Genomic DNA, 26,196 nt, shown 5'->3' with positions numbered 1-26,196 from the left:
ACCCTTCATTGGCTCCAACATCAAACACCACAATTGCTTCAAAAACCCATTCATCTCAACTCTGACTGCCTGGTGGAAAACACTTGAAATTAGCAAATCACAATTGACTCCTTGAATGTACACCCTCCTCTGGCACAACCTCGACTTCCAGCTTAACAAATCTCCCCTTCACTTCAACATATGGATACAAAAAGTAATCAAACATCTCCACCATCTATTTCAACACAACTCATTTATCTCATTTAAAGACATGAGCTAGGGGTATGGGGTCAGAGAGGGAAACTTTCCTCAATACCTACAAATGAAATTAGTTATTAAAGATAAAATCAATATAATAAGTAATTCACTCTGACCACCCTAACCAGCAGAACAGATCATGTAATACTCTACATCCACCAAAATTCTTTCAAATTTATATAAATTAATCTCCAATATAGAAAACAATATCCACCTGCCTACTGCTAAATGGGAAAGAGATTTATCTCTCCCCTCTGACCTCAAACTCTGGACACAGGTCTGCAGAAATTAATTTGAATTGACAAAGAATACAAATGTACAACTAATCAAGTATGAAATCCCCCATAGAACGAACATCACTCAAAACAAAATGCAAAAATTGGGTCTCTCCAACACAGTAAGTGTTTGCAATGCACTCTGGGCACCACAGATGACTACCTCCACTCCTTATGGCTCTGTCTACCTGTACAATGCTTTTGATTTAAGGTAACACAGAAACTCTCCTCAATCTTGGGTTGCAGCGTTCCCTTCTTGCCACCATTATGCATACTTGGCGATTTATCCTCAGTTGAACTTCCACCAAAACACAAAAAACCCAGCTGGTTGCCCTAGCTATCACCAAGAATGTAATCCTTACAAACTGGAAAGCTAAATAAACTGTAAACATCATTCTCATAGAACATATATCAATGGAAAAAAAAACAAAAACATCTGCCTCTAAGAGAGAAAATGTCACACTTTTTGAAAACTTGAACTCCATTTATCACAAATCTCAATCTCAAATTCGGTTTTGCCTGTTGGCGAATGCCACTAAATAAGCCACATCTCCATACTCAGACTCACCCACACTTACACATGTAGTCATATACAGGTCATCATACACTCAACATTTCACAACTAAACTGTCTCATATTTTGTCCCTCAACACCTCATCTCTTAACACTCTGCTCATTAACAAAGCTAATTATGTACCTCCCCCTTCCTTTCCTAATTTCACCAGCAATTTGCATATGAAGCAGCACATTGGTTTTGGTCATTATGCAACTATGCTGTTTATAAGGTTGGGGGATACCTGCAGTTGAGACTGAAGAAGTCACTTAGAGGATTGATGAAACGTTTCTCCCACTAAGCGCCGTGTCCATATGAACTGATTCAGCTTTCTGGGATTTCCTTAACATTATTGAGCATGCATCAAGACATTTGGACTCATTATGTGAGTACAAGTGAATGGCTCATAAGATGGCAGACAACAGGAACCACCTGAGATTCAGCGTCAGGTGCAGACAGAGCAGAATTACACCTAAGAGCCTGCAAATGAAATCTTCTGTCAAGGGCCACCGGACTAGCAAGGTCCTCCAAAAGGCACAGACCCAGCTTTTGAACAAATGGGTGAGACAAACTAATTTTACCATCGACCCTGTGAAAGCCAAAGAGGAGGAGATCCAACAGTCTGACGTCATATCTAGATGAGACTATTTTCTAACATGTGATTGGGTTCATGGAGGAGGCTTGTCTAGCACAACATGGAAAGTAGAAAACCAGGCAGCAGAAGAAGTTCGATCCACTTGCTGCAAGCCAGAGACATCGGCAGATAATGGATAGTGCCCTCAATGGCAGACAGAGAGATGGATGCCAGACACATGACAATGATGTAGACAAGTGGATGAAGAATTTGTCCGACAGGCAACTCACCCAGGTGGAGAAAGACATGTTTGCTAAGGGGCTAAATTTTGCTGTCATGCCGAGGCAAATCCCACCAGTGAAACTGATCACAGCCATGGAATCAGCGATCCATAATGACAACATCGCGGACCTAGAAGTGGAGCCACTGTGGACAAAAGTTTCAGCCTGCTTCAGCAATGTGAAGCCACTGCAGTCCAACATCAGCAGAGATGAGAGAAATGTGAGGAATGCACTCACAACTCTTAGTAAGGACAATAACATCATCATCCCTCTAGTGAACATAGACAGATGGACTGTTGTATTAAACCAGCCAAACTATCATGAGAAAGTTATAATGTTACTGAGTGACATAAATACTTATGAGCCCCTGAAACGAGACCCAGGCAGTGGTTACAAGAAAAATTATGACAGTTTATCTGAAGTTGTTAAAACAGGACAATGATGTTGACAAAATTTTGTACCATAGATTATATCCAGGGGAAGCTACACCTGGTCTCTATCGTTTACCTAAGATACATAAACAGAATGTGCCATAACAGCCTATTGTTAGTGGGATTAACTCAGTGACATATAACATCTCTAAATGTCAGGCATCTACTCTTAACTCACCTGTAGGCAATAATTAACATCACATTCGGAACACTATGGATTTTATGGATAAGGTGAGGGACATCATTATGGAGGCGGATGAAACAATGGTCTCTTATGATGTTATTTCTCTCTTCACATGTGTTTCTGTTGATGAAGCAGTGGAGGTAGTGCATATGAAATTACAGGATGACCCCACCCTTAGCAATAGGACCACCCATAACACTGATCACGTGCTCCTGAAGCTGTGTCTTCAGTCCATGTACTTCATATACAGGGGCCAGTACTATAGGCAGAAGCATGGGTGTGCTATGGGTTCCCCAGTTTCACCTATAGTGGCCAACTTGTATATGGAGGAAGTGGAAAAGAGGGTTCTGATGTCCTATCAGGGGACACCACCTAGCCATTGGTTCAGATTTGTGGACGGCACCTGGGTTAAAAGTAAATCTCAGAATGTACCACATGTTACCGACCACATTAACTCTGTGGACAACCACATCAAGTTCACCAGGGAGGATGTGAAAAATTACAGGTTAGCCTTCTTAGACTGTGAAATTGCAATTGGTGATAGGGGACATTTGATTGTTGATGTTTACTGTAAACCAACACATACTGATCAGTACTTAAGGTTTGACTCTCATCATCCACTGGAGCACAAACTAGGAGTCATCAGGACGCTGTACCACCAAGCTGACAACGTCCCCACCGACACAACAGGCGGGGAAGGTGAGAAATCCCACATTAAACAGGCCCTGGTTAACTGTGGTCATCCTAACTGAGCGTTTGTCAAAGCCAGGAAGACGCCCAAACAGTGCACTAGCTGATCAATGAGAGGAGAAGGACACAGCTGCATAAGCATAAACCAGTGGTGATTCTGTATATGGTAGGAGTGTCGGAACAATTGAGACGTTCATCCATCCATTATCCGATCTGTGTATCCTGCTCTCAGGGTCACGAGGATGCTGGAGCCTATCCCAGCACTCATTCAGCGGCAGGCGGGGAGACACCCTGGACAGGCTGCCAGTCCATCACAGGGCCCACACACACACACACACACACACACACACACACACACACACACACACACACACACGTTCATACCTAGGGACAATTTAGTATAACCGATTCACCTGACCTACATGTCTCTGGACTGTGGGAGGAAACTGGAGCACCCAGAGGAAACCCACACAGACACGGGGAGAACATGTAAACTCCACACAGAGGATGACCCCAAGGTTGGACTACCCCGGGGCTCAAACCCAGAACCTGCTTACTGTGAGGCGACCGCACTAACCACTGTGCCACAGTGCCACCCCAAATGAGATGTGTATTTTCCAAACACCGTGTCTCAGTTGCTTTCAAACCCCAAAACATGCTGCGCCAGAAATTGGTTCACCCCAAGGATCGGATCCCCTGGCACAAACAGAGCAATATAGCGTATACTGGTAAATGCGGGGAGGATTGCCATGACTTGTACATTGGGAAAACCAAACACACTGGCGAAGAGGATGGCACAACACAGAAGAGCTATTGCGTCAGGCCAGGCCTCCGCAGTCTACACCCATCTACAGGCCAGTGGCCACTTTCAATCTTTCAAGGGTGAGGATGTGCACATCCTTGGTAGGGAGGAACACGAGTTTGAACGGGAAGTCAAAGAGGCCATCTATGTAAAGTGGGAACGACTATCCCTGAACTGGGGGGGGGGGGCAATAGTACATCTGTCACCATTTTACAATGCTGTCATTGCAACTATTCCCTAATCCTCTGTGAATAGTACACATGGCCATTGTAACTCTAGTTAATGGTCACGGCAATTTACATATGAAACCGATCGTTGGTTTCGGTCGTTATGTAACTGTGCTGCTTATTAGGGTGGGGATACCTGCAGTCAGTTGAGACCGAAGAGGTCACTTAGATGAGTGATGAAACGTTCCTCCCAATAAACGTTGTGTCCAGATGAACCGATTCAACTTTCTGGGACTTTCTTTCCTGAGCTGCTTTCTCCTTGCTCTCTCTCCTCTGTATTGCTCACACAGAAAACCCACCCACGCATGCATGTGTACAGCAATAAGAAAATCTAAGCCAAACATTGTTTCTTTGTTATATTGTTGCTGTTTTTGTTTGTTGGTGTTTTTAGTTATAGTGTTGTGCTGCTGTTTTGTTGTTGTTATGATTGCTGCTATTTTGACGGTGTAGTTCGCCCTCTTGTCTTGTGCTGCATCATTATGTTTTTTCATGTTGGTCACTCGAATCGTACTAAAAAATAAAAAACTACGAAAATGTCTTCAGGTGAAAAGTAAACATTGGTTTTAAATTGAAATCCCATAGGCTCTAATTCGCAAAGCAGCCTAGGGCAGATCTTCAACTCCTCTGTGGACTGTGCTTTTTGAGGTAATGCATGAACACTCAAAGAACAGATCAGTGCCTGCTCCATGGAGTACACATGCACAAGACTACAGATTCTCTCCCACCTGTCACTGGCTTCCCTAACAATGCTTATATTTTATGCCTTTTAGCAAACTGAAAAAGAAATATATAAATCTAAACTATTCCTCCACATTCTTTTATATTCAGCACCCCAAAATGAAAGAGGATTTTACACCTTAAAGATAAATTGGAGTCATGAATACTTTCGATTCTACTACTTTCGGCTGCTCTTGTTAGGGGGCGCCACAGCGGACCCTCCGTTCCCATCTCTTCCTGTCTTCTGCATCTTCCTGTGTCACATCAGACACCTGCATGTCTTCCCTCGCCACATCCGTAAACCACCTCTTTGGCCTTCCTCTTTTCCTCTTCTTCATGAATACTTTCAATTAAGCTCAAATATTTGTACGACTTGTGATATACTAAAAACATTTTACCATGTACTCAAACAAACCCCCGTGGAGGCTATTCTTGCAAAATGTGGTAATTGAAGAACTCATCGCTCCTTTTCAGGCATTGAAAATGCATTTTGCCTGGGTATGGTCTCCAGCACTGCTCTTTTGTTTTTTGGGTTTTTTTTCAGATAGGGCAGTTAAACCACATTTTTAAAATAAGCATCCAAAATGTTTACATTTTTAATGTGAGTTAAATTGAGATAGAGCAGAGATAGCAGTAACAATATGCAATTGGGGTTTTTCCTCTAAAATCAAATCATACTGAAACAATAATTGCTATAGGCAAAATGTATATTCACTTGTGGTATACTCGCTGCTACAGCCAGTAATCCTTAGCTTCACACGCTGAGTGCTGGCATGTGGTACTTGGCGCGTACCTTTGTTTGTGCCAAAGCTACAGAAGGTGTTGCATACCTTTTCAGATTCCCCTTGGACGAGATTCACAGATCCGAGCTCCTGCTACCTTGGGAGGATGATCAGCGATGGGTATGACTAACTCCCACGCAGGCGGGCTAAGCTGCGGCGACATTTCCCCAACTGTCTCTTGAACAGATTGTTTGCTCATTGGAAAAGTTGGTCAGAGTCTCACGCCAAGGTTTTCCCACTTTTCTCCATGCTTTTCATGTCATAAGCCACCACAGGGGTCGAGCTCCTGGCATCATTTGCGTAACAAAGCGTGCTGAGTTTTTTTTTGTTATAGTCAGTTTGGGGCATGTTGACTGAAGGAGTGTTGGTTCGAAATGCTTCGACGATCCCGCGTCTTATCCCTTTTTAATACATTAGGGGCTGTTGTGTTCGGACCCCTGAGGAAAAGCACGTGATGCTGCAGCTTATGAAATAATAACGACACCGTGCTTCAATTTTCACTACTTCCCACAATTCTCTTACACACATTATTCAGTACCGAAGAATTTGAGCTTCACCTCCAGTTTTGCTGGCAAACTTAATGGCAGAGCAGGTCATAGTAACCTTACACTTTACCTTCGATTTCCATTAGTCCCTGTGTGTTTACTGGTATGACAAACACACCAGCACACTTAAACACACACACACAACCCCCCACCCCCCCAAAAATGTTCAACAGGAAATGTTTCTCCAATGCCTTTCAGAGCAGCCAGCCACAATTCACAGTAGAACAGATGCTCCACACACTTAGCGCCCTTGGTTTTACATTTTTTACCTTTACTAAGCAAATCTTTATGTCGACAAGACCTCTGTAACAGCATGCATGACACGCGCTGTGGGTGGGCAAACACAGCATACCCATACAACTCAGTTAGGACATTCTATTAATATAGATATGATTTTCAGTACTGTAATAGCAATACATGATATCACTGAACACCTGGACCTGTGTGTACGCGTGCGTGCTTGTAGGAACACACAGGAAGCGCCATTTCTCAAATGGCTGCCATAATGCTTACAGCCACGGGGGGCAGAAGTAGGGTAAAAATCAACTCAAGTAGAAGGTTCCCCGCAGTACTGCTATCATAAAAAACTAATTATAAAGGCAAAACTGGCAATTAACGCTGAAAAACATAATTGGCATTAGCTTGGTTTATTTGCAAAAGAAAAAAAGAAAGAAACCTTGTGGGAGCTACCGCAACTCTTGGAAAACCTCATGCTGACAGAGGCTCAATAATATAAATATGCACAGGCTGTTATCACCAGCATAGCGGCTCGCTTCACTGTGAATGTGAATCCAGAATAGATAATGAGAAATACCTCCCTCATACAAATTTATTTAGAAACCCTGTTTGATATAGGGATGTTTAAATAGCATTTTTTGGCTCAGTAGCCAGGAGAATTTGACAGAAAATTAAGCAAAAGTCCCTTTGACTATACTGATACTGGTTTAATATACTGGCATGCTTCTCTAAATGACATTAATTTTTCAATCTAAATAGATAGGATATATTTTTTCTTTTTTTCCCTCAGGCACATGTAGTATGTGGTTAAGACTATGGCAAGCAAATATTCTAAGCAAATGTCTAAGCAAATATCAATCAACCGGTCAATCAATCAAGTTGCATTTTTATAGCTAGGTGATTAGTGTTTGTACATGGATTAATTATCTAGGATACCCTTTTTAAGTTGGTATAGGATGCCCGGAATTACTTTGGATCCACACGGTATTACCTTATTGAGCACTGAAACTGGTAGCCCCTACTGATTTTTCCATATAGTTTGCAGTTCTCTACATTTGTTTTGTAAATATAAACTGGAATTTATTATATACTGGAAGCTTTGCTCTAATGTCCCTGTGTCCTTTTGTATTTCGCTTCATATGTATGGTATCCTACATCTGCCACAGTGAAGTTAAACGCACTCATATGAATATAGATCCGTTGCAGTGCTGCGTGACTCAGTCATGGATATCTGAAACCAATATGACAGAAACAGTGACTAATTGTGAATTGCCTCATACAGAGCAAAGGTCAATGGCGGGTAATGCTAAATACAATAAGATGACAACATGTGGCTCAAGTTGCCATTTCCTATTAGCCGGTGGATCATTTTCAGATGTCAAACCTCTAGACACCAGCATAGTCTTGGTCTTGCCGTGTCTGTCTGAGATGCTCTGTGTCATCTGCCACGCTGTCTCCAAGGTCAGGATCTAGGCGAGGGTAAGCTTACTTCTATAAATAGTCAGTCTCCTATAACAGTAGGCTTATTGTGTTTTTTGAGTTTGTGCGTGTGCACACACAACACACACACACAAACACACACACACACACACACACGAAGGAAGCCAGTGAGGAATAATCTTATTAGCGGTGAAGTGATAAGAACAGCATTGGTCCCTTTTAGGCATTTTAGGACTATCATCAGCATCCTAATTTGGCTCTACTTTTAATATACTACATTTCTTGGAACATAGACATTTTAGTATATGGCATTGTAGGCAGTACCTTCAAGAGCTATTGCATAAATGCAATTGGCCCTAACAAACCATGCAGAGAGGTTGTGCAGGAGATGGGATAGACTGCAGAATCTGTATAGATAACAACGCACATTGGAAATCTTCTCACAATGTGTATTCAGGCATCGCGGCTTTCTGCTGTGCGGTATGTCTCACACGCTATTCTTGCATCTATTAGTGTATTGTATCAAGGCAGTAACTCTTATTTTCGCATGAGAAGCTGATTTTTTGTCATTGTTTTGTCAGGCTGTTCTTGGTTTTAGAAGACAGATGACGTGATTGTAGAAAATGGCTTCTTTTAGCTATGGTTAATCCACATAACCATATAGCCTATATTACCCCCAAGCTATGCTTTCCTCTGTAATCCTGCTGCTTGTTACTGCCGGGGACTTCTATGAAACTGTCATTAAAATGATTATGGACTATGTTGTTCATAAGGTGCTCTGCCCTGAGAAAGATATTATATCCACATTTTACTGCAACCAAAATGCTGAATATTGAATTTATAGACTAATGTCATGATTTGTAGTAGTGAAAAGTAAAAAGCACTTTCTACACCCAGCCATCACTGCATCCTGACAAAAATCTTGAAAAATCAACCACATTTTGTCAATGCCGGCTCATTCATTCACATTTGTTTCTTTCTATTTCTTATTGAACTTCTACCGTTTTCCTCTTGAACTTCTACCTTTATGTTCCCAACTTAAAGGTTTGTGACCGCCACTTTTAAACAGCCACGCTTACTTTTAAAGAAAGGGAGATTAATGTGGCTATGATTTTCAAGTCATGTCAAGACAAATTAACTTGAATAGCCCCAAATTACAATCTGGTCCCAGAGGGCTTTACAGTCACATTACGGTTTGAAAGTTCTTGCTACTTCCTGATGATACGTTGAGCTGTGCTCTTGCCTTTGATTTCATTAGAAAGTCAATTTCATGTATTGAGTTGGTGAATCAGAGCCCAGCTCAAATGTTAGATATTCAGGATTTGTGACAGGCAAATCAATTTAGAAATACTCTAAAGGGCGTCTGGGTAGCGTAGCAGTCTATTCTGTTGCCTACCAACACGAGGATCTCCGGTTCGACTCCCCGTGTTACCTTCTGCTTGGTCGGGCGTCCCTACAAACACAATTGGCCACATCTGTGGGTGGGAAGCCGGATGTGGGTGTGTGTCCTGCTCGTGGCACTAGTGCCTCCTCTGATCAGTCAGGGCGCCTGTTCGGAGGGGGAACTGGGGGGAATAGCGTGATCCTCCCATACACTACAACCCCTGGCAAAACACCTCACTGTCAGGTGAAAAGAAGCGGCTGGCGACTCCACATACACTACCGTTCAAAAGTTTGGGATCACCCAAACAATTTCGTGTTTTCCATGAAAAGTCACACTTATTCACCACCATATGTTGTGAAATGAATAGAAAATAGAGTCAAGACATTGACAAGGTTAGAAATAATGATTTTTATTTGAAATAAGATTTTTTTTACATCAAACTTTGCTTTCGTTAAAGAATCCTCCATTTGCAGCAATTACAGCATTGCAGACCTTTGGCATTCTAGCTGTTAATTTGTTGAGGTAATCTGGAGAAATTGCACCCCACGCTTCCAGAAGCAGCTCCCACAAGTTGGGTTGGTTGGATGGGCACTTCTTTGAGCAGATTGAGTTTCTGGAGCATCACATTTGTGGGGTCAATTAAACGCTCAAAATGGCCAGAAAAAGAGAACTTTCATCTGAAACTCGACAGTCTATTCTTGTTCTTAGAAATGAAGGCTATTCCATGCGAGAAATTGCTAAGAAATTGAAGATTTCCTACACCGGTGTGTACTACTCCCTTCAGAGGACAGCACAAACAGGCTCTAACAGGTACTATTTAATGAAGATGCCAGTTGGGGACCTGTGAGGCGTCTGTTTCTCAAACTAGAGACTCTAATGTACTTATATTCTCTCTCAGTTGTGCAACGCGGCCTCCCACTTCTTTTTCTACTCTGGTTAGAGCCTGTTTGTGCTGTCCTCTGAAGGGAGTAGTACACACCGGTGTAGGAAATCTTCAATTTCTTAGCAATTTCTCGCATGGAATAGCCTTCATTTCTAAGAACAAGAATAGACTGTCGAGTTTCAGATGAAAGTTCTCTTTTTCTGGCCATTTTGAGCGTTTAATTGACCCCACAAATGTGATGCTCCAGAAACTCAATCTGCTCAAAGAAGTGCCCATCCAACCAATCCAACTTGTGGGAGCTGCTTCTGGAAGCGTGGGGTGCAATTTCTCCAGATTACCTCAACAAATTAACAGCTAGAATGCCAAAGGTCTGCAATGCTGTAATTGCTGCAAATGGAGGATTCTTTGACGAAAGCAAAGTTTGATGTAAAAAAAATCTTATTTCAAATACAAATCATTATTTCTAACCTTGTCAATGTCTTGACTCTATTTTCTATTCATTTCACAACATATGGTGGTGAATAAGTGTGACTTTTCATGGAAAACACGAAATTGTTTGGGTGATCCCAAACTTTTGAACGGTAGTGTATATCGGAGGAGGCATGTGGTAGTCTGCAGCCCTCCCCGGATCAGCAGAAGGGGTGTAGCAGTGACCGGGGCGGCTCAGAAGGGTGAGGTAATTGGCCAGATACAACTGGGGAGAAAAAGGGGTAAAAAAAAATCCCTCCCCCTCAAAAAAAAAGAAACCCTCTAAAGGACAATAAGTTAAGCAGGGCAAATGTAAGCTTTTGAAAATCCTACTTAAGTTTCTTTCTGTAGATTATCTCTTTCTAAATCTCTCATGTGTACTTGATCTTTGTATTGTTGTCAGGAGTAAAGTGAGTCAAGTCTTGCTTGAGTCGATGCCTGGGTAATCACCTCCTTCAGTTCATCTGTGCCGTTCAATACTTTCTTGTCAACAAATTTGCCACATTATTTGTTGTGGTCTGCCTGACCTGATAAATAATGAATTGAGTTGACTCTATAGGGATTCAAGTAGTTGCTTCACATCTATGGGGCAGTACGGCTCAGGAGGTAGAGCGGGTCGTCTAGTAATAGGAAGGTCTCTGGTTCGATCCTCGGCTCCTCCAGAGAGCGTGTCGAAGTGTCTTTGAGCCAAACGCTGAACCCCTAACTGCTCCTGATGAGCGGGTTGGTACCTTGCATGGCAGCCTCCGCTGTCGGTGTATGAATGTGTGTGTGAATGGGTGAATGTGAGGCATACACTGTAAAGCACCTTGAGTGGTCGGTAGACTAGAAAAGCGCTGTATAAATGCAGTCCATGTGGTCCATTCAGGGCAGAATCAATATTAGAATTAGTGTAATTGCTTGGTACTTTGACATATTTACTGAATTTTCCTGCATCAGTCCTCATATTAAATAAATGCAGCAGAGCAATAATTAACAGATGGAGGGGCAAATAGTACCACCAATAAAAGTCACCAATTTAACTCACTGTGTGCAGTATGAGCAAGTATTCAATACAGACAGCAGACATACAATAATTTACATGTTGATAATGATGGCCATACTGCACCCGCAGTCATCTCTTTTGCTATGCATTATTAATCACCTAAAGTTTTTGCCCTCTGGTTTAGGTGTGCCCGGAGCAGGTAGAGAATAATTCCACTTGTTAATGGATATTTAAAGTATGGCTGCATAAGGGATTAAACCTGCCACGTATGGGAGACAGAAGGGGAGTTTGGCAGGTAAAGCCATAACGTATGTAGTTCATTTGGGCCATTAGGATGGGGTTAATAATTCAATTTAATCTAAAATAAGGATTATGCTAAGGCTACCAAAACAACTGTCAGCTAAATCCCACTGAAACGACCTATGCAAGGGATCATATGATCTGAATTATTTGTTAAGTGAGGGATGACCCCTTTTCACTTTTGCCATTGCAAGATCCATACAGTGATGCTATCTTTGTAGAAAGCGTATTTCTTAAATTTGCATCCTCTGGACTTTAGATTTTCCTCATATTCGCTCATAGATTTACGAAAGGTAGACTAATGTATACCAAATGACGTTATTTGCAGCATGTAGTAAATAATTAAATGTAAATAATTAGATACCTGGTAATATGAACATTTACCTGGAAATGAAATAGATGTTGAGCTGATTCTGATAATTCAAGCCATTTGGTGTATACCCATATTCCTACATGTTCATATACTGAATCACAGAGACATTTCGGGTTACAGTTCATTTCCTTGTGTAACCATAATCTGATGATCTACATAGAATACCTTTGTGCTTCAGCAATATTTCACTTAATACTGGCCTTAATTCAGAGTAATTTACATTCCAGTCCAAAATTAGCCCACGCTGAAGTTCCTACACCACCAAGATTACCAGTAATAAATAGTTGTTGGCTGCAAAATAGACATAATAATAAGAATAATAATAATTAATAAAATAATTTATGATAACTATAAATAATAAATGGTCGCACGGTGATGCAGTGGTTAGCGCAGTTGTCTCACAGCAAGAAGGTCCTGGGTTTGAACCCCGGGGTCGTCCAACCTTGGGGGTCGTCCCGGGTCTTCCTCTGTGGGGAATTTGCATGTTCTGCCCGTGTCTGCACAGATTTCCTTCAAGTGCTCCGGTTTCCTTCCACAGTTCAAAGACATGTAGTAGGTCAGGTGAATCGGCCATACTAAATTGTCCCTAGGTGTGAATGTGTGTGTGTGTGTGTATGCGCGTGTGTGTGTGTGGGCCCTGTGTTGGACTGGCAGCCTGTCCAGGGTGTCTCCCCGCCTGCCGCCGAGTGAGTGCTGGGATAGGCTCCAGCATCCCGTGACCCAAATTGGGATAAGTGACTTGGATAATGGATGGATGGATGTATAAATAATAAATAATTTATATTAATAATAACATTTATATAGCGCTTTTCAAGACACCCATAGTGCTTCTATAAAACAAGTCTTTCCTTTCCCCCGGAGGGTTAGAGTGCTGTATGTGATATAGAATGATAGAGAATAGCGAAGACACAGAAAGAGTCCTTTAGACATAGGCTGGTTGACATGAAGAGAGTGAAGGCCCAGGTCTGCAGAGTTCTTACTGCCTAGCCTGCCAGTAGGATAGTAGGATCCCTCACCATCTCCGGACTAACACCTCAGTAACCAAACATATTTGAAGACGAACGACAGATGTTGACAGAAAATCAGACAAAAAAAATTGGCCACTATGGGAAAAAAAGGGGCTGGTGGCCTGCCATTTGAGTTATGCTTTGTGGCGCTGCTGTTCTGTTTGGACCTTGGAGCATTGAAGCAAAATGCCTTTCCAGAAAGAATGAGAAAAAAAAATTGGAATAGGGACTATTGTGACAAACTAGGTGCTTCACATATATTTGTCAGTTTTCATGATTTTGATTATTGGTTCTTCCTGTATGTGGCGACTTTTCAACGTCAAATGTGTTCTGTTTTTTTTTAAAGTATAACAACACATATGTACGAATTTTTTTTGTTAACTATCTCGTGCTCACGAGATACTAACTGGTGCGCACGAGTTAGTATCTTGTGAGCACGAGATACTAACTGGTGAGCACGAGATAGTACTTCCTGTGGCGCATCACCATTCAGTTTTCGGTTCGTGTTTCTGTACGAAAATGACAGTAGAGGAGTTAGTTCGGCTATATTTCAACCGGTGACTTCATTATAAGGACATTCCTGTTGTACTTGCAAGACATCACCGTTATATTGTCTCTGTGAGACATTTAAACCGAATTTTGAAGTCTTGTAACCTGTTTCGGTGGGAGGGATACACCGGTTTGGATCGGGTAATTGATTTCATCCAAGAACAATTACAAACATCCGGCCAACTCTACGGATATAGGTGGATGTACACAAAATGCAAGGAGAATGGATTACACGTTAAGAAAGAAGACATACGGTTAATTCTACAAGAACTAGACCCACGCAGTGTTGAACTCAGAAGGAGACAGCTCCATCCCCGAAGCTATTTTGCAAAAGGGCCTAATTATATTTGGCACTTGGACCCTTATGACAAACTCAAACCATTTGGTGTCTGTATCAATGGCTGTATTGACGGGTTTATTCACCAAGCATTCTCAGTTACATTGTTAAGTTTTCCAGGAACTCTGCAGAAGCTAGATTTTTAACTGAAATTAAAAGCTGAAGCCTAATTGCTGTAGCTGCTTACTATGTGGAACGAGGAATGACAGTATTCACTCTTCTCAGTAATTTTTCCTGGAATTAAGACAGCTAAATTTGTTGTACAGCTTGTAGGAGTGTTGTCATAGATGTTTTACTTTGCCTTTACATCAGTCATGAACAGGAAACAAATGAAGTCAACCACAACAAAGAAAAACAACACAGCAGAATATGAATGAAAAATTAAATTTTATTGAAATATATTCTTCTTGTAACAGTCACTGGCAGTATGTTGCCCATATGAGGCGCCAGTAAAAACAGCCATGGGTAGCGATTCAAAAAGGTATGTGCAAACACACTGCAAAAACTCAAAATCTCACCGAGAATATTTATTTCTGGTCAAAATGTCTAATTTCTAGTCAAAACAAATCTGATTCAATTAAAATAAGATACACCGCCTAAAAAGTAACTTGTTTTTAGACAATTTTCACTTGTTTCAAGCAAATTTTCACTTGAAATGAGTAGAAAAATTTGTCAATGGAGTAAGTTTTTTATTCTTATTACATTGACAAATTTCTATACTTATTTCAAGTGAAAATTTGCTTCAAACAAGGGAAAATTGTCTAAAAACAAGTTACTTCTTAAGTGATGAGTCATATTTCAAGTGTAATCAGATTTGTTTTGACTAGAAATAAGGCATATTCTTGGTAAGATTTTGAGTTTTTGCAGTGCAGGCATTATTTTGTTGAACACTGACTGATAACAATTGCATAAAACATGCATATGAAAATGGTACATGAAAAAGGGTTGTTTACCTATGGGAGCAGACCTTTATGACTTAGCGGAATGATTAACTTAAAACTGTCTTTTGGACTTGAGCAAAGTGTCAAACTCAGTGTGCTGACAAATATTACAGCAAAAGCCCATGCAATAAGATGATGCCAAAACAAAAAAATCCGAAATCTTATGTTTCAGATTTAAGTCTAATTAAGCAATCTTGTCAGATTTCATCTCTTCTCCTTGTAGTACAATGTTTTTTCTTAGTTATAACACATGAATGAACAAATTAAATGTTTTGATTTGACACTCGCAAATTAAGTACCGGTAATGTATGACATGACAAAGGAAACAATATTTGCATAGCCAAGTACTTTTACATTTAAGTGAGACAATGTTTTTGTGTAATATTTTTTTTAATTTTTTTTAATTTCTGATTTTTCCCTTTTTTCTCCCAATTTAGTGGCCAATTGATCCCTATTTTAATTCAAACACCCACCCTCGTATTGCATGCGTTCGCCAACTGCATCTCTCCGGCCGGCAGTCTCGAAGGAAAGCGCCTCCCCACTTTCGTGACAAGGCGAATCCAGGCCGAACCACTGTTTTTCCGACACACACAGAGACGCATTCACATGACGAACACAAGCCGACTCCGCCCCCCTCCCGAAGACAGCGTTGCCAATGATTGCTGCTTCATCGAGTCCGGCCATAGTCGGATCTGACGAGACCGGGGCGCGAACCCCAGTCCCCAGTGGGCAACTGCATCGACACCAAGCCGATGCTTAGACCACTACGCCACCGCGGACTGTTTTTGTGTAATATGAGTGACTTGTATCCTTGTAAAGGACCACTTCATCCACTTACGGTTGAACAGCAACAGTATTTAGTGTATTTGTAGAAATATAGTTTGTGTCAGACAAATGCCAACAGAAGAGGGAAACGTGCAAGATCCCTTGCATTCACTACACAATATCCATTGCAAAGCAATCGCCAGACAGGACATTGTCAAGTTCTTTATGGAACTCAGGGTATGAGCTGTAGGTGCATGGTAACTCAAGAACTGCTCCACATGTGTGTGCTACAGGCCTGCGACTTAAACCAGACAACCTATTAAAAGTCACTTCGAGTGTGTCTTTGCACAGCACAGTGGACCCTGTGCAGAAGCGCAAGAAGATCTCCAGTTTTCTTTGGTCAATGCTTCTCACATGCCGTAGCAGGTGGTTAAGGGCTGTCTGCTCTTGTGGATTTAGGGTTTCACATGATGGCTTTATCATCTGGGCCACTTTCTTGTTAGTTGGCCTCTTAGATTCATAAAGTTCCATTATGCTGTCTTTGGTTATGAGTGTTGGCACAGCATTGTGAATACTGGAGTGGAAACAGTCAATTATGAAATTTGGCTCTTGAAGAAGAGCTTTGTGTGCTATTGTTAAAATGGCAGCCCTTAAGTTGTCTTTAGCGGGCAGGCAGTGTGAACCCATTCTTGAGAAGATTTCGAGTAAGTCCTCCTGAACAGTTTCATCCATGCTGCCCTTTAGTGCTTTTTCAACTGATGCTCGCTCATCCGCTGAAAGAAATCTGGCAAATGACATCAAGAGCTCTTCCTCCACTGAACTAACTCCTTGACAACAGGCAAGAACAAAAGCTGGTGACAATCTGATTGGTATGATGTTGTGGTCCAGGTATCCTTTCAACCACACTCTTCCAACAGCTTGCCATTCCTTCTCAGTATAGTCTGGTCGTAGTCTGGGTACTCGTTCTTCTTCCCCCTCGCAGTTTTTTAAGAAATGTTCCCAGAACGCAGAGTATACCTTTCTCGACACACCGTCACTGTCCACAGCTTTCTCATTTGTGAACTCCATTTTTAGATCAACATTCAGTACTTTGGGTTCCACGAAGACATTAAGTACATCATCAACTATGTTTCCTCGTCTTAATTTGACACAGGGGAGTTCCTTTTCAAATGGTTTTGATGCTGGAAGACTGTTTGACGATACAGGGCCGTCATTCGGTGTAGAATGCTGCAAGATTAAAAATAAGTGTAATTAGGTATGATAATAGATCGATCGATCAATTACTTAACAGAGAATAAATCACTGACTTTGACAATCAATGTATGGATTAAGTTATTTATCATGCCAAAATAATTATTTCTGGATTTGCTGCTGTTCTGTTTTCTATCACAATACATTGAATATTCTTCGGTTTTCGAATGTTTGGATTAAAAATAAAGTAATCTTGGAACACCAGCTTGGGCTGAGATAAGTTATGATGGCAATAGAGTGCCGAAGTCACGCCCCTTCCGGTGGAGCTCATGGGACCTGAGATCGGAAAAAATATGATTGGGAGTGAATGAGGAGAGAAATATTATCTTTTGGTCCCATTTGAGTTGGGACATGAAATCAAAATATGTTGTTAATAAATTGAAAACATAAATTTTAAGGTCGAGAAAGTCATACTTTGTCGTAAAACTGTTGAGATATAAGCTTTTGAAACAAACATAATTAGAAAGACTACACAGGAGGCGGTCGCGTATGTGACGTCATAGCTTTCGCTCGCTTCCTGCAGCTTGGCCTCACGCTGAAATTCCACTGTTTTATGATTAACGGATTTATGATTGAAGATTGAAGATGCCTGTGTGTTTTGTGCCAGGTTGCAGTCATTCCAAGCTGCAGGAAGCGAGCGAAAGCTATGACGTCACATACACGACCGCCTCCTGTATAGTCTTAATAATTACGTATTTTCAAAAGCTTATATCGCAACAGTTTTACGACAAAGTATGACTTTCTTGACCTTAAAATTTATGTTTTAAATTCATTAACAACATAATTGGATTTCATGTCGTAACTCCAACGGGACCAAAAGATAATATTCCTCTCCTCATTCACTGCCATTCATATTTTTTACCATCTAAGGTCCCATGAGGGTCCACCGGAAGGGGCGTGACTTCGGCCCTCTTATCTATAACCATTATGGTACATATCATAGACTGAATAATGAATAGGAAAAATACTTTAAATAATAATGGCAATAATGTTTGCAGTACTATTATTAACTCGGTTCTACACTATACCTGCATACTGTTCAAGTCCTGTGGATTCCAGGGAAGGGTGGAGTCTAGATCCTCATCTTCACCATAAACGGGTCCAAACTGTACCTCAAAGTCTTCAAGAGATGCTTGGATGGCAAGGGCAAGAGGGGGATCCGACTCGCCACTTGACAAGTGGTCTGCGTCTTGATTTGACACAGACAAAGACTCAGATTCATGCCTGCTTGTTGACTGGCAAGTACGATTGACATCATCATCAGAAGATGGTGGATGCAGGACCTCTGTGTTACTCATCTCAGGAGGGGTTAGTCTTGGTTGCCTGCTTGGTTCTCCTCTCTGTTCATAATCAAATGATAAAAAACAAACAAGAAAAACAATTACCTTTGCATCATCTCATCATGTGTACTATCACATACAGCACATGGGAATAAAACACCTTACACCCGAGCAGATATTTTTGTATATGCATATTGAGTTAATGTGTCATTGAGCTTGAACTTTTAACCCTCTTCCATCATTTTAGCTGCAGTTTAAACTTAATATGGATTGACCATTGTTGGAACAAAATCACGTTTTATTAAAAAGTTAAATCTGTGATACACAACGTCATGGTCCACATTCCTTTGCAGACTGTGTGCTGCATTGCTGTACAGTATATTGGATTGCAAGCCATGTGCTTTCTACTGCAAGTTGCGGTGATTAGTTCAAATGCGGTGTATATTGTATGTCACAGACAGGGTCTGTAAAAATGCAGTAATTTCTATTGGAGCTTACTTTTTCATGGTTTTCCTGCACTGAGCAACCTGGTGCTGGATCTGAATCAGAGGATCTCTCTGGATGATCCACTTGATGATCAGTTCCAGTCTTCCAGTGATAACGTCTCCTGGTTCTGTTCCTCAAGGATCCTCTCTGCATAGTCCTAGTCTATGAAGAAATCAGCAGATCGGCAAATTATGCAAAACAGTTCTTTCTGAACTTATTGTAATTGAACATATACATAAGTGGGGAGAGAAGTGGAGCAAATATTTATAAATGTGCTACTCTTTGAAAATGATACAAATGAATTAAATGCATTCCGTTTTACAACATAGGATGTACTCATTGCAGATGAGACAGGTTTGATAGACATTATTCACGCCAAAAATAAAGGAAGTGATTAATTCTAGTTATTTAATTTTATGTGGAGAAAGACAGATAAACAACATATGCTGTCATATGGCTGCAATACTGAGAATGTAAAAACTTGCTTTCTGATGGCTGGGTTATACTCAGAGCATCTGCATTGGCACATTGATCAAAACGTGGAGGAAAATCTTTCAACAGTTAATTTGTTCTCACAGGGTCCCATTCAAACAGTTGACTGTAGTTCGTTTATGGTAACTCAGATGATTTAAATGCTAAAAGGTAATGGAAAAATGCTAATCAATAAACTAGGACACTCGGATGCAACTAAAAGGCAGCTAAATCAGAGAAACAATCCTAACTGTAAAGAATGGGGGGGGTAAGCTGCTGTGGTATTATGAGGACATGCCCTGCCCTATCTTTCTCCAATGGGGTGACTCACCATTTATTGGGGCCCATTCCATAGTACCCTGACCGTAATTATAGTAATGGAAATATATGGCAGGTCAAAACTCTCTTGGCGGCTCTATCTTTGCTCATAATTGAGTTAATAAATTAAGGATGATGATTCAAAATTGGCTGGCTTGAAATTGGGGGAGAGAGACAAGAAAGAGGGAGCGAGCGGGAGGAGAGAGACTCTCATGCATGGAGGGACTTCGGCAATTTAGAGCCACTGTCAGCGTTCAAGGACAAGCCCGCCTTTTGAGGTATTAATGAAATGAGCAGCAGCCCAAGCCCTGATAATAGATCAGCTCCATGAGTCCATTGGGGGCTATAATTCATGTAACGCTGTGTGCCTGTAATGAGGGCTTATGGCCACAAGGACAGTGTACTGCTTTTATCTGTTCTAATGCTCCCGTGTATTCCTCTGGGACTGAATGGCTGAGGTAGGTTCCTAAGTCCACCTGTTAAACAGAATGGGAAAATTAACACTAGCCACCAGTGATTTGCTGGTAAATTTGGCTCCCAGCCAGTGAATTTATCTACACTTCCAGCCACTTTGTTTGGTGAGACCACTGATGGGAGGTACCCCCTATGCCAAAAATCACAATCTGCACATTTTACAATTAAAATATCTGTTGAATTTTGGAAACTGCTAGTCACCACTTTGTCTGGCAGATGGAAAAGTCCATTTTCTCCCCTGCTTTTAATCCGCTATGGCAGGCACTTAGGAAATCGATTAAAGAGAAAATCTGAGAGATGTGGAAAAAAAAATTCTTGGCCTAATTGCTGATCATTTTGCTTCCCTTCCCCTCCAGCCAATCACAGTGTAGAAGTGGGTCAATGGCTAATAATCTCTGTATTGTACCTGCAGGGTTTTGTGGGTAATTGAGGCCAGAGTTGTGGAGAGAAGACATTTATGAAAGGGGCTTAATTCACCTTATCAGAGCCAGCAGATGTGGTGGACAGACCCTGTTCAAGACCTTCTAATACCAGCTTTCAGAGACTGAGTTGCTGGCAAAGCTTACCAAACCACCATTATAGATAATATCACATTTCCTCTGGCCACTCAGATTGCTCAAAACATACCTTTTTGCTGTCAGTTTGACTGACAGTGCCCTTGAATGCAAATGCCTGTTGCCCCCCATTTGTTCGGCAGAGCAGTTGTAATATCTCTGGTAGATGAGGGTCGCAACCCATAGCACTAAACTCAGCTGGTAAAAGCCCCATTGCATGCCCCAGCAGATGTATGTTTTCACATGGTCAAGGGGTGTAATTTGAACAGAGGATGTGTCAAGATGTGATTGAACCATGCAAACACACTTCACCATTTAGACAGAAACAGGGAAATTTCGAGTTTCGTTTTTTCAGACTCACCATGCGGCTTATGCAAAGCCCTTGAATGTGGATTGAGCCTAACTACCTAGTATGCAGGAGCTTGGTTTGAGCACACATTGCCTTGTCATGACCCATATTAAGAGGTGAGTGGCGCTGACACGTGGCTTAGGTTGAGACACAAAATGCTGTGCAACTAAAGCCCTTGGGGAGCCTTCAATATAGTATAAGCCCTAGCATGGAGCTGATTTGCTGTGTCTGTAAATCCTTTACCTTATGAATGTACCATTACACAGCTAATTATCCAGGAAATAGAAGATATTTGTAGCTCTTTAACTTCCTGTACATTTATTACACACTTGCAGGGACGTGTCTCTGATTACTACATAGATAGCAACAATTAGGTCTGTTTAACATCATGTCCATCCTAACTGAGGTGTGTAAATGGAGATTACCGAGTAGTTCTCATTCCCCAGCGTCTGTCATTGGGATATGTGGTGGATGTCTCAGTGGTATTTGCAAAAAATGCATCATAAGTTTTAATTCATTTTGTCTCTTTCTTTCTGTCCCTGTCACTATCTTTTTTTCTTTTTCTGCCTCTCTCCCCCTTCCCCCATTTGCTTTGTTCTTCACCCTCTCTCTCTTCCACATTGTCTTTCTCTCTCTCTCTCTCTCTCTCTCTCTCTCTCTCTCTCTCTCTCTCTCTCTCTCTCTCTCTCTCTCTCTCTCTCTCTCTCTCTCTCTCTCTCTCTCTCTCTCTCTCTCTCTCTCTCTCTCTCTCTCTCTCTCTCTCTCTCTCTCTCTTGCTTGCTCGCTCGCTCGCTGTCCAGGACCTGGGTGGGGTGAGTCCTCCTCAAAGGAACTGGAAGGGGATTGCCATCGCTCTGCTGGTCATCCTGGTTGTCTGCTCCCTCATCACCATGTCTGTCATCCTCCTCACACCAGGTAACCAACAGCAACCTGTTTGAATGGTAATATGAAGGGAATTTGTAATCAGTCTCCGAGCTCAAAAGAAAAGAACAAACACACCCGTATTTGAAGCCTACAGTATTTTTATGATTTGGCAAAATATTAATTGGTCTATGTCATGTCTTGCCCGAAAAGAAATGTTGACTGATCTTTATTGTTTTGGTGCTTCCCTGTAAGGTTATTTTTGTTATTTGAAAGACAAATACACACTAACCATCTCAGTCATCTGGACAGCGCTATGACAGACGACCCCTCCCAACGAATAGAAAATGACAGTGTGGAGCCAAAGATGCAAGACACAGTATTAGCGTGCGCCGTATCCAGTCACAATTATGTACGATTCTTGTAAATGGACATGCATCTACTCACAAACTGTGCAAACGTAGACCAGTGGCTTTTGATACATATACAAACACACCCACAAACATACATACACTCACACACACACACACACACACACGTGCACAGTCATGACTGGTACCATCATACATATTTTCCTGCAGGCACAATACATGTTGGATAACGGTGTAAATGCATGTACATGCACATTTGTACCTACATATGTTTATGTGCCATTTTCATATTATCATTCATTCCACCTGTATTCTCAGTGTAAATAAAAGAAATCCAGTGTTTCTTAGATGTAAAATGACCACCATTTCCGGTGTTCACCACCACACGCTCATCTGATATAGTCGATGCTTGGTAAGACTTCCGTTGCTTTCCTGAACTGACATACGGTGTGACATTATCGATGAAAGCCAATATGGTAGATAATTTCAGATGACATGGCCCTCCTTTCCTGCTCACAGCCAGCAGCTGTCCTTCTCAGAAGGGGCTTAAAAGTGGCTTAATGCAGTCTCTGTCTGTTAATGACAACATTTTACAGTGAAAAGATTTTCCCCAGAGGCAGTGTTTAAAAAGCGGAAGGATTTTCTAACCTAATAATTATCATGTTAATGAACATATGAAAAGCCATAGTGAGAAAAATTATTGTTTCATGTGTGTGCGTGTGTGTGTGTGTGTGTGTGTGTGTGTGTGTGTGTGTGTGTGTGTGTGTGTGTGTGTGTGTGTGTGTGAATGCGCATGCTAGTGTGTGCTTGTGTTCATGTATTTATGAATTAAAAAGCTGCTCAACACAGCTGCGCTGAGAACAGGTGACATTATCGAGCTGTGGTAATTTGTGGACCATTTAATGTTTTCAGTGAGAAAATATTGGCTGAATGTTATTAGATGAATATATGATCCTGCAGAGTGTATATTGACATTTCTTTGTAAAAAAAAAAATGGTTGTTTTTTTTCTCAACCCCCCCCCTCCAAAACAACCTGAAACCACCCAGTCCTGACTCTAGCTTACATCATAATCAAAGTAAATTCTCATTGGACTCAAAGAGGTAGAAATGGCAACCTCAGTCCGTGATGTACTTATTCAGCATCAGTCAACTCAAGTCAAAGGCTTGAATTGCTGTCCTATTATCCCCTTCAGGTCAAGTTTACTGGCCGTTTTCTTAGTAGTTAATGAACCAGAACATGTTCAACCATAAATACATATACAACCTTTTAGAGCAGTTCAGTATTTGCCATCGATCTATTCAGCTGCTGTGTTGACCTCACAGGTTTTGAATACACAGACATATCTTAATATCCATCCATTATCCAAACCGCTTATCCTGCTCCCAGGGTTGCGGGGATGCTGGAGCCTATCCCAGCAGTCATTGGGCGGCAGGCGGTGAGACATCCTGGACAGGCCGCCAGTCCATCACAGGGCCCACACACACACACACACACACACACACACCACACACATTCACACCTAGGGGCAATTTAGTATGGCTGATTCGCAAGTAATGCACATTGGGAAAGGCACATACCAACCCATCAAAATAGAAGGCGAAGAACTTGAAAGAGTTGAACACTTCAAATACCTGGGCTCCTTAAAATCTCATGATGGCTACTGCTCCAAAGATATCCAAACACGTATTGCCATTGCAAAAACAAAAATGGTTGAACTGAAAAATATCTGGAAAGACAAAGACCTATCCAACAAGCTAAAGATAAAAATTCTAAAGACAATAATATGGCCTACTGTGACATATGGGGCAGAAGGCTGGACTTTGAGACAAAAAGATAAAGATAGAATACATTCTGCTGAAACGAGGTTCTACCGAAGACTCTTAAACATCAACTGGCGAGAGAAAAGAACCAATCAAAGCATCCTACAACAACTTGGTGTCAGACGAGAACTATATGGTGCCATTGTTAAAAGAAAGACGAGCTTCTTTGGGCATTCTAGCCATAACAAAAAATGCTCTCTCTCAAGAGACATCATACAAGGGAAGATGGAGGGTAAACGAGGTCATGGCCGCCCCAGGATGAAGTACACTGCTCAAAAAAATAAAGGGAACACATAAGCAATGCAATGTAGCTCCAAGTCAATCACACTTTTGAGATATCAACCTGTCCAGTTAGGAAGCAACACTGATTTGTGAATCAATTTCACCTGTTAGTAAATTGTCTAATTTCCACCTGGTGGAAATTAGACAATTTGCAAGACAACCCCTATAAAAGGAATGGATTTGCAGGTGATGGCCACAGACCATTTGCCTGTCCTCATCTTTTCTGGCCGATCTTTGGTTAGTTTTTCATTTTGCTAGTGCCCTCACCACTAGAGGTGGCATGAGGCGGTATCTGCAACCTACAGAAGTTGCTCAGGTAGTGCAGCTCATCCAGGATGGCACATCAATGCGTGCTGTGGCAAGAAGATTTGATGTGTCTACCAGCACAGTGTCCAGAGCATGGAGGAGGTACCAGGAGACAGGCCAGTACACCAGGAGACGTGGAGGGGGCCGCAGGAGGACAACAACCCCGCAGTAGGACCGCTATCTGGTCCTTTGTGCAAGGAGGAACAGGAGGAGCACTGCCGGAGCCCTACAAAACGACCTTCAACAGGCCACTAATGTGCAGGTTTCTGCTCAAACAGTGAGAAACAGAATGCATGAGGATGGTATGAGGGCCCGACGTCCACAATTGGGGCCTGTGCTCACAGCCCAACACCGTGCAGCCCGATTGACCTTTGCCAGAGAACATCTTGGCTGGCAGATTCGCCATTGGCGCCCTGTGCTCTTCACAGATGAGAGCAGGTTCACACTGAACACATGTGACAGACGTGAGAGAGTCTGGAGACGCTGTGGAGAACGTTCTGCTGCCTGCAACATCCTCCAGCATGACCGGTTTGGCGGTGGGTCAGTGATGGTCCTTGGAGGGCCGCACAGACCTCTACGTGCTAGCCAGAGGTACCATGACTGCCATTAGGTACCGGGATGAGATCCTCAGACCCATTGTCAGACCATATGCTGGTGCAGTGGGCCCTGGGTTCCTGCTCATGCATGACAATGCTCGTCCTCATGTGGCCAGAGTGTGTTAGCAGTTCCTGTATGTCGAGGGCATTGATGCTATGGACTGGCCTGCACGTTCCCCAGACCTGAATCCAATCGAGCACCTCTGGGACATCATGTCTCGTACCATCCGCCAACGCGATGTCGCACCACAACCTGTCCAGGAGTTGACCGATGCCCTGATCCAGGTCTGGGAGGAGATCCCTCAGGAGACCATCCGTCGTCTCATCAGGAGCATGCCCAGACGTTGTAGGGAGTGCATACAGGCACGTGGAGGCCACACACACTACTGAGCCTCATTTTGAATCGTCTTGAAGAATTTCCACAGAAGTTGGATCAGCCTATGTTCTCATTTTCCACTTTGATTTTGAGTATGATTCTGAATCCAGACCTTAATGGGCTAATGATTTTGATTTCCATTGATCATTCTTAGGTTATTTTGCTCTAAACACATTCCTCTGTCTAATAAATAAAGATTTTCAGCTGAAATATTTCATTCATCGAGGTCTATATTGTGTTTTTTAGGTGTTCCCTTTATTTTTTTGAGCAGTGTATATAGACAATCTAAAGGAATGGACAGGACAATCTATGGCTGAAACCTTCAGCGCCATAAGAGACAGGGACAGATGGGGCAACATTATCAGGCAGGCAGCGCGAGCAGCTAACGCCCACAAGGACGACGCTGGATGAGTGAGTGAGTGATTCACCTGAC

At 42.0% G+C, this 26,196-nt stretch overlaps 1 protein-coding gene across 1 annotated transcript in view; it reads left to right on the top strand.

Moving 5' to 3' along the window:
* LOC130120297 (inactive dipeptidyl peptidase 10-like) overlaps nucleotides 1–26,196 on the top strand; it is a 279,769-nt gene that overhangs the window by 156,507 nt on the left and 97,066 nt on the right. The window contains exon 2 of the mRNA XM_056288837.1: nucleotides 21,951–22,065. Within this exon, the coding sequence (XP_056144812.1) occupies nucleotides 21,951–22,065 (115 nt within the window). The remainder of the gene's footprint in view (nucleotides 1–21,950; nucleotides 22,066–26,196) is intronic.

This window comes from Lampris incognitus, chromosome 11, assembly GCF_029633865.1.
Source record: "Lampris incognitus isolate fLamInc1 chromosome 11, fLamInc1.hap2, whole genome shotgun sequence".
Taxonomy (NCBI): domain Eukaryota; kingdom Metazoa; phylum Chordata; class Actinopteri; order Lampriformes; family Lampridae; genus Lampris; species Lampris incognitus.
Note: the sequence above shows the minus strand (reverse complement) of the source record. Positions and strands in the feature narration are given on the sequence as shown.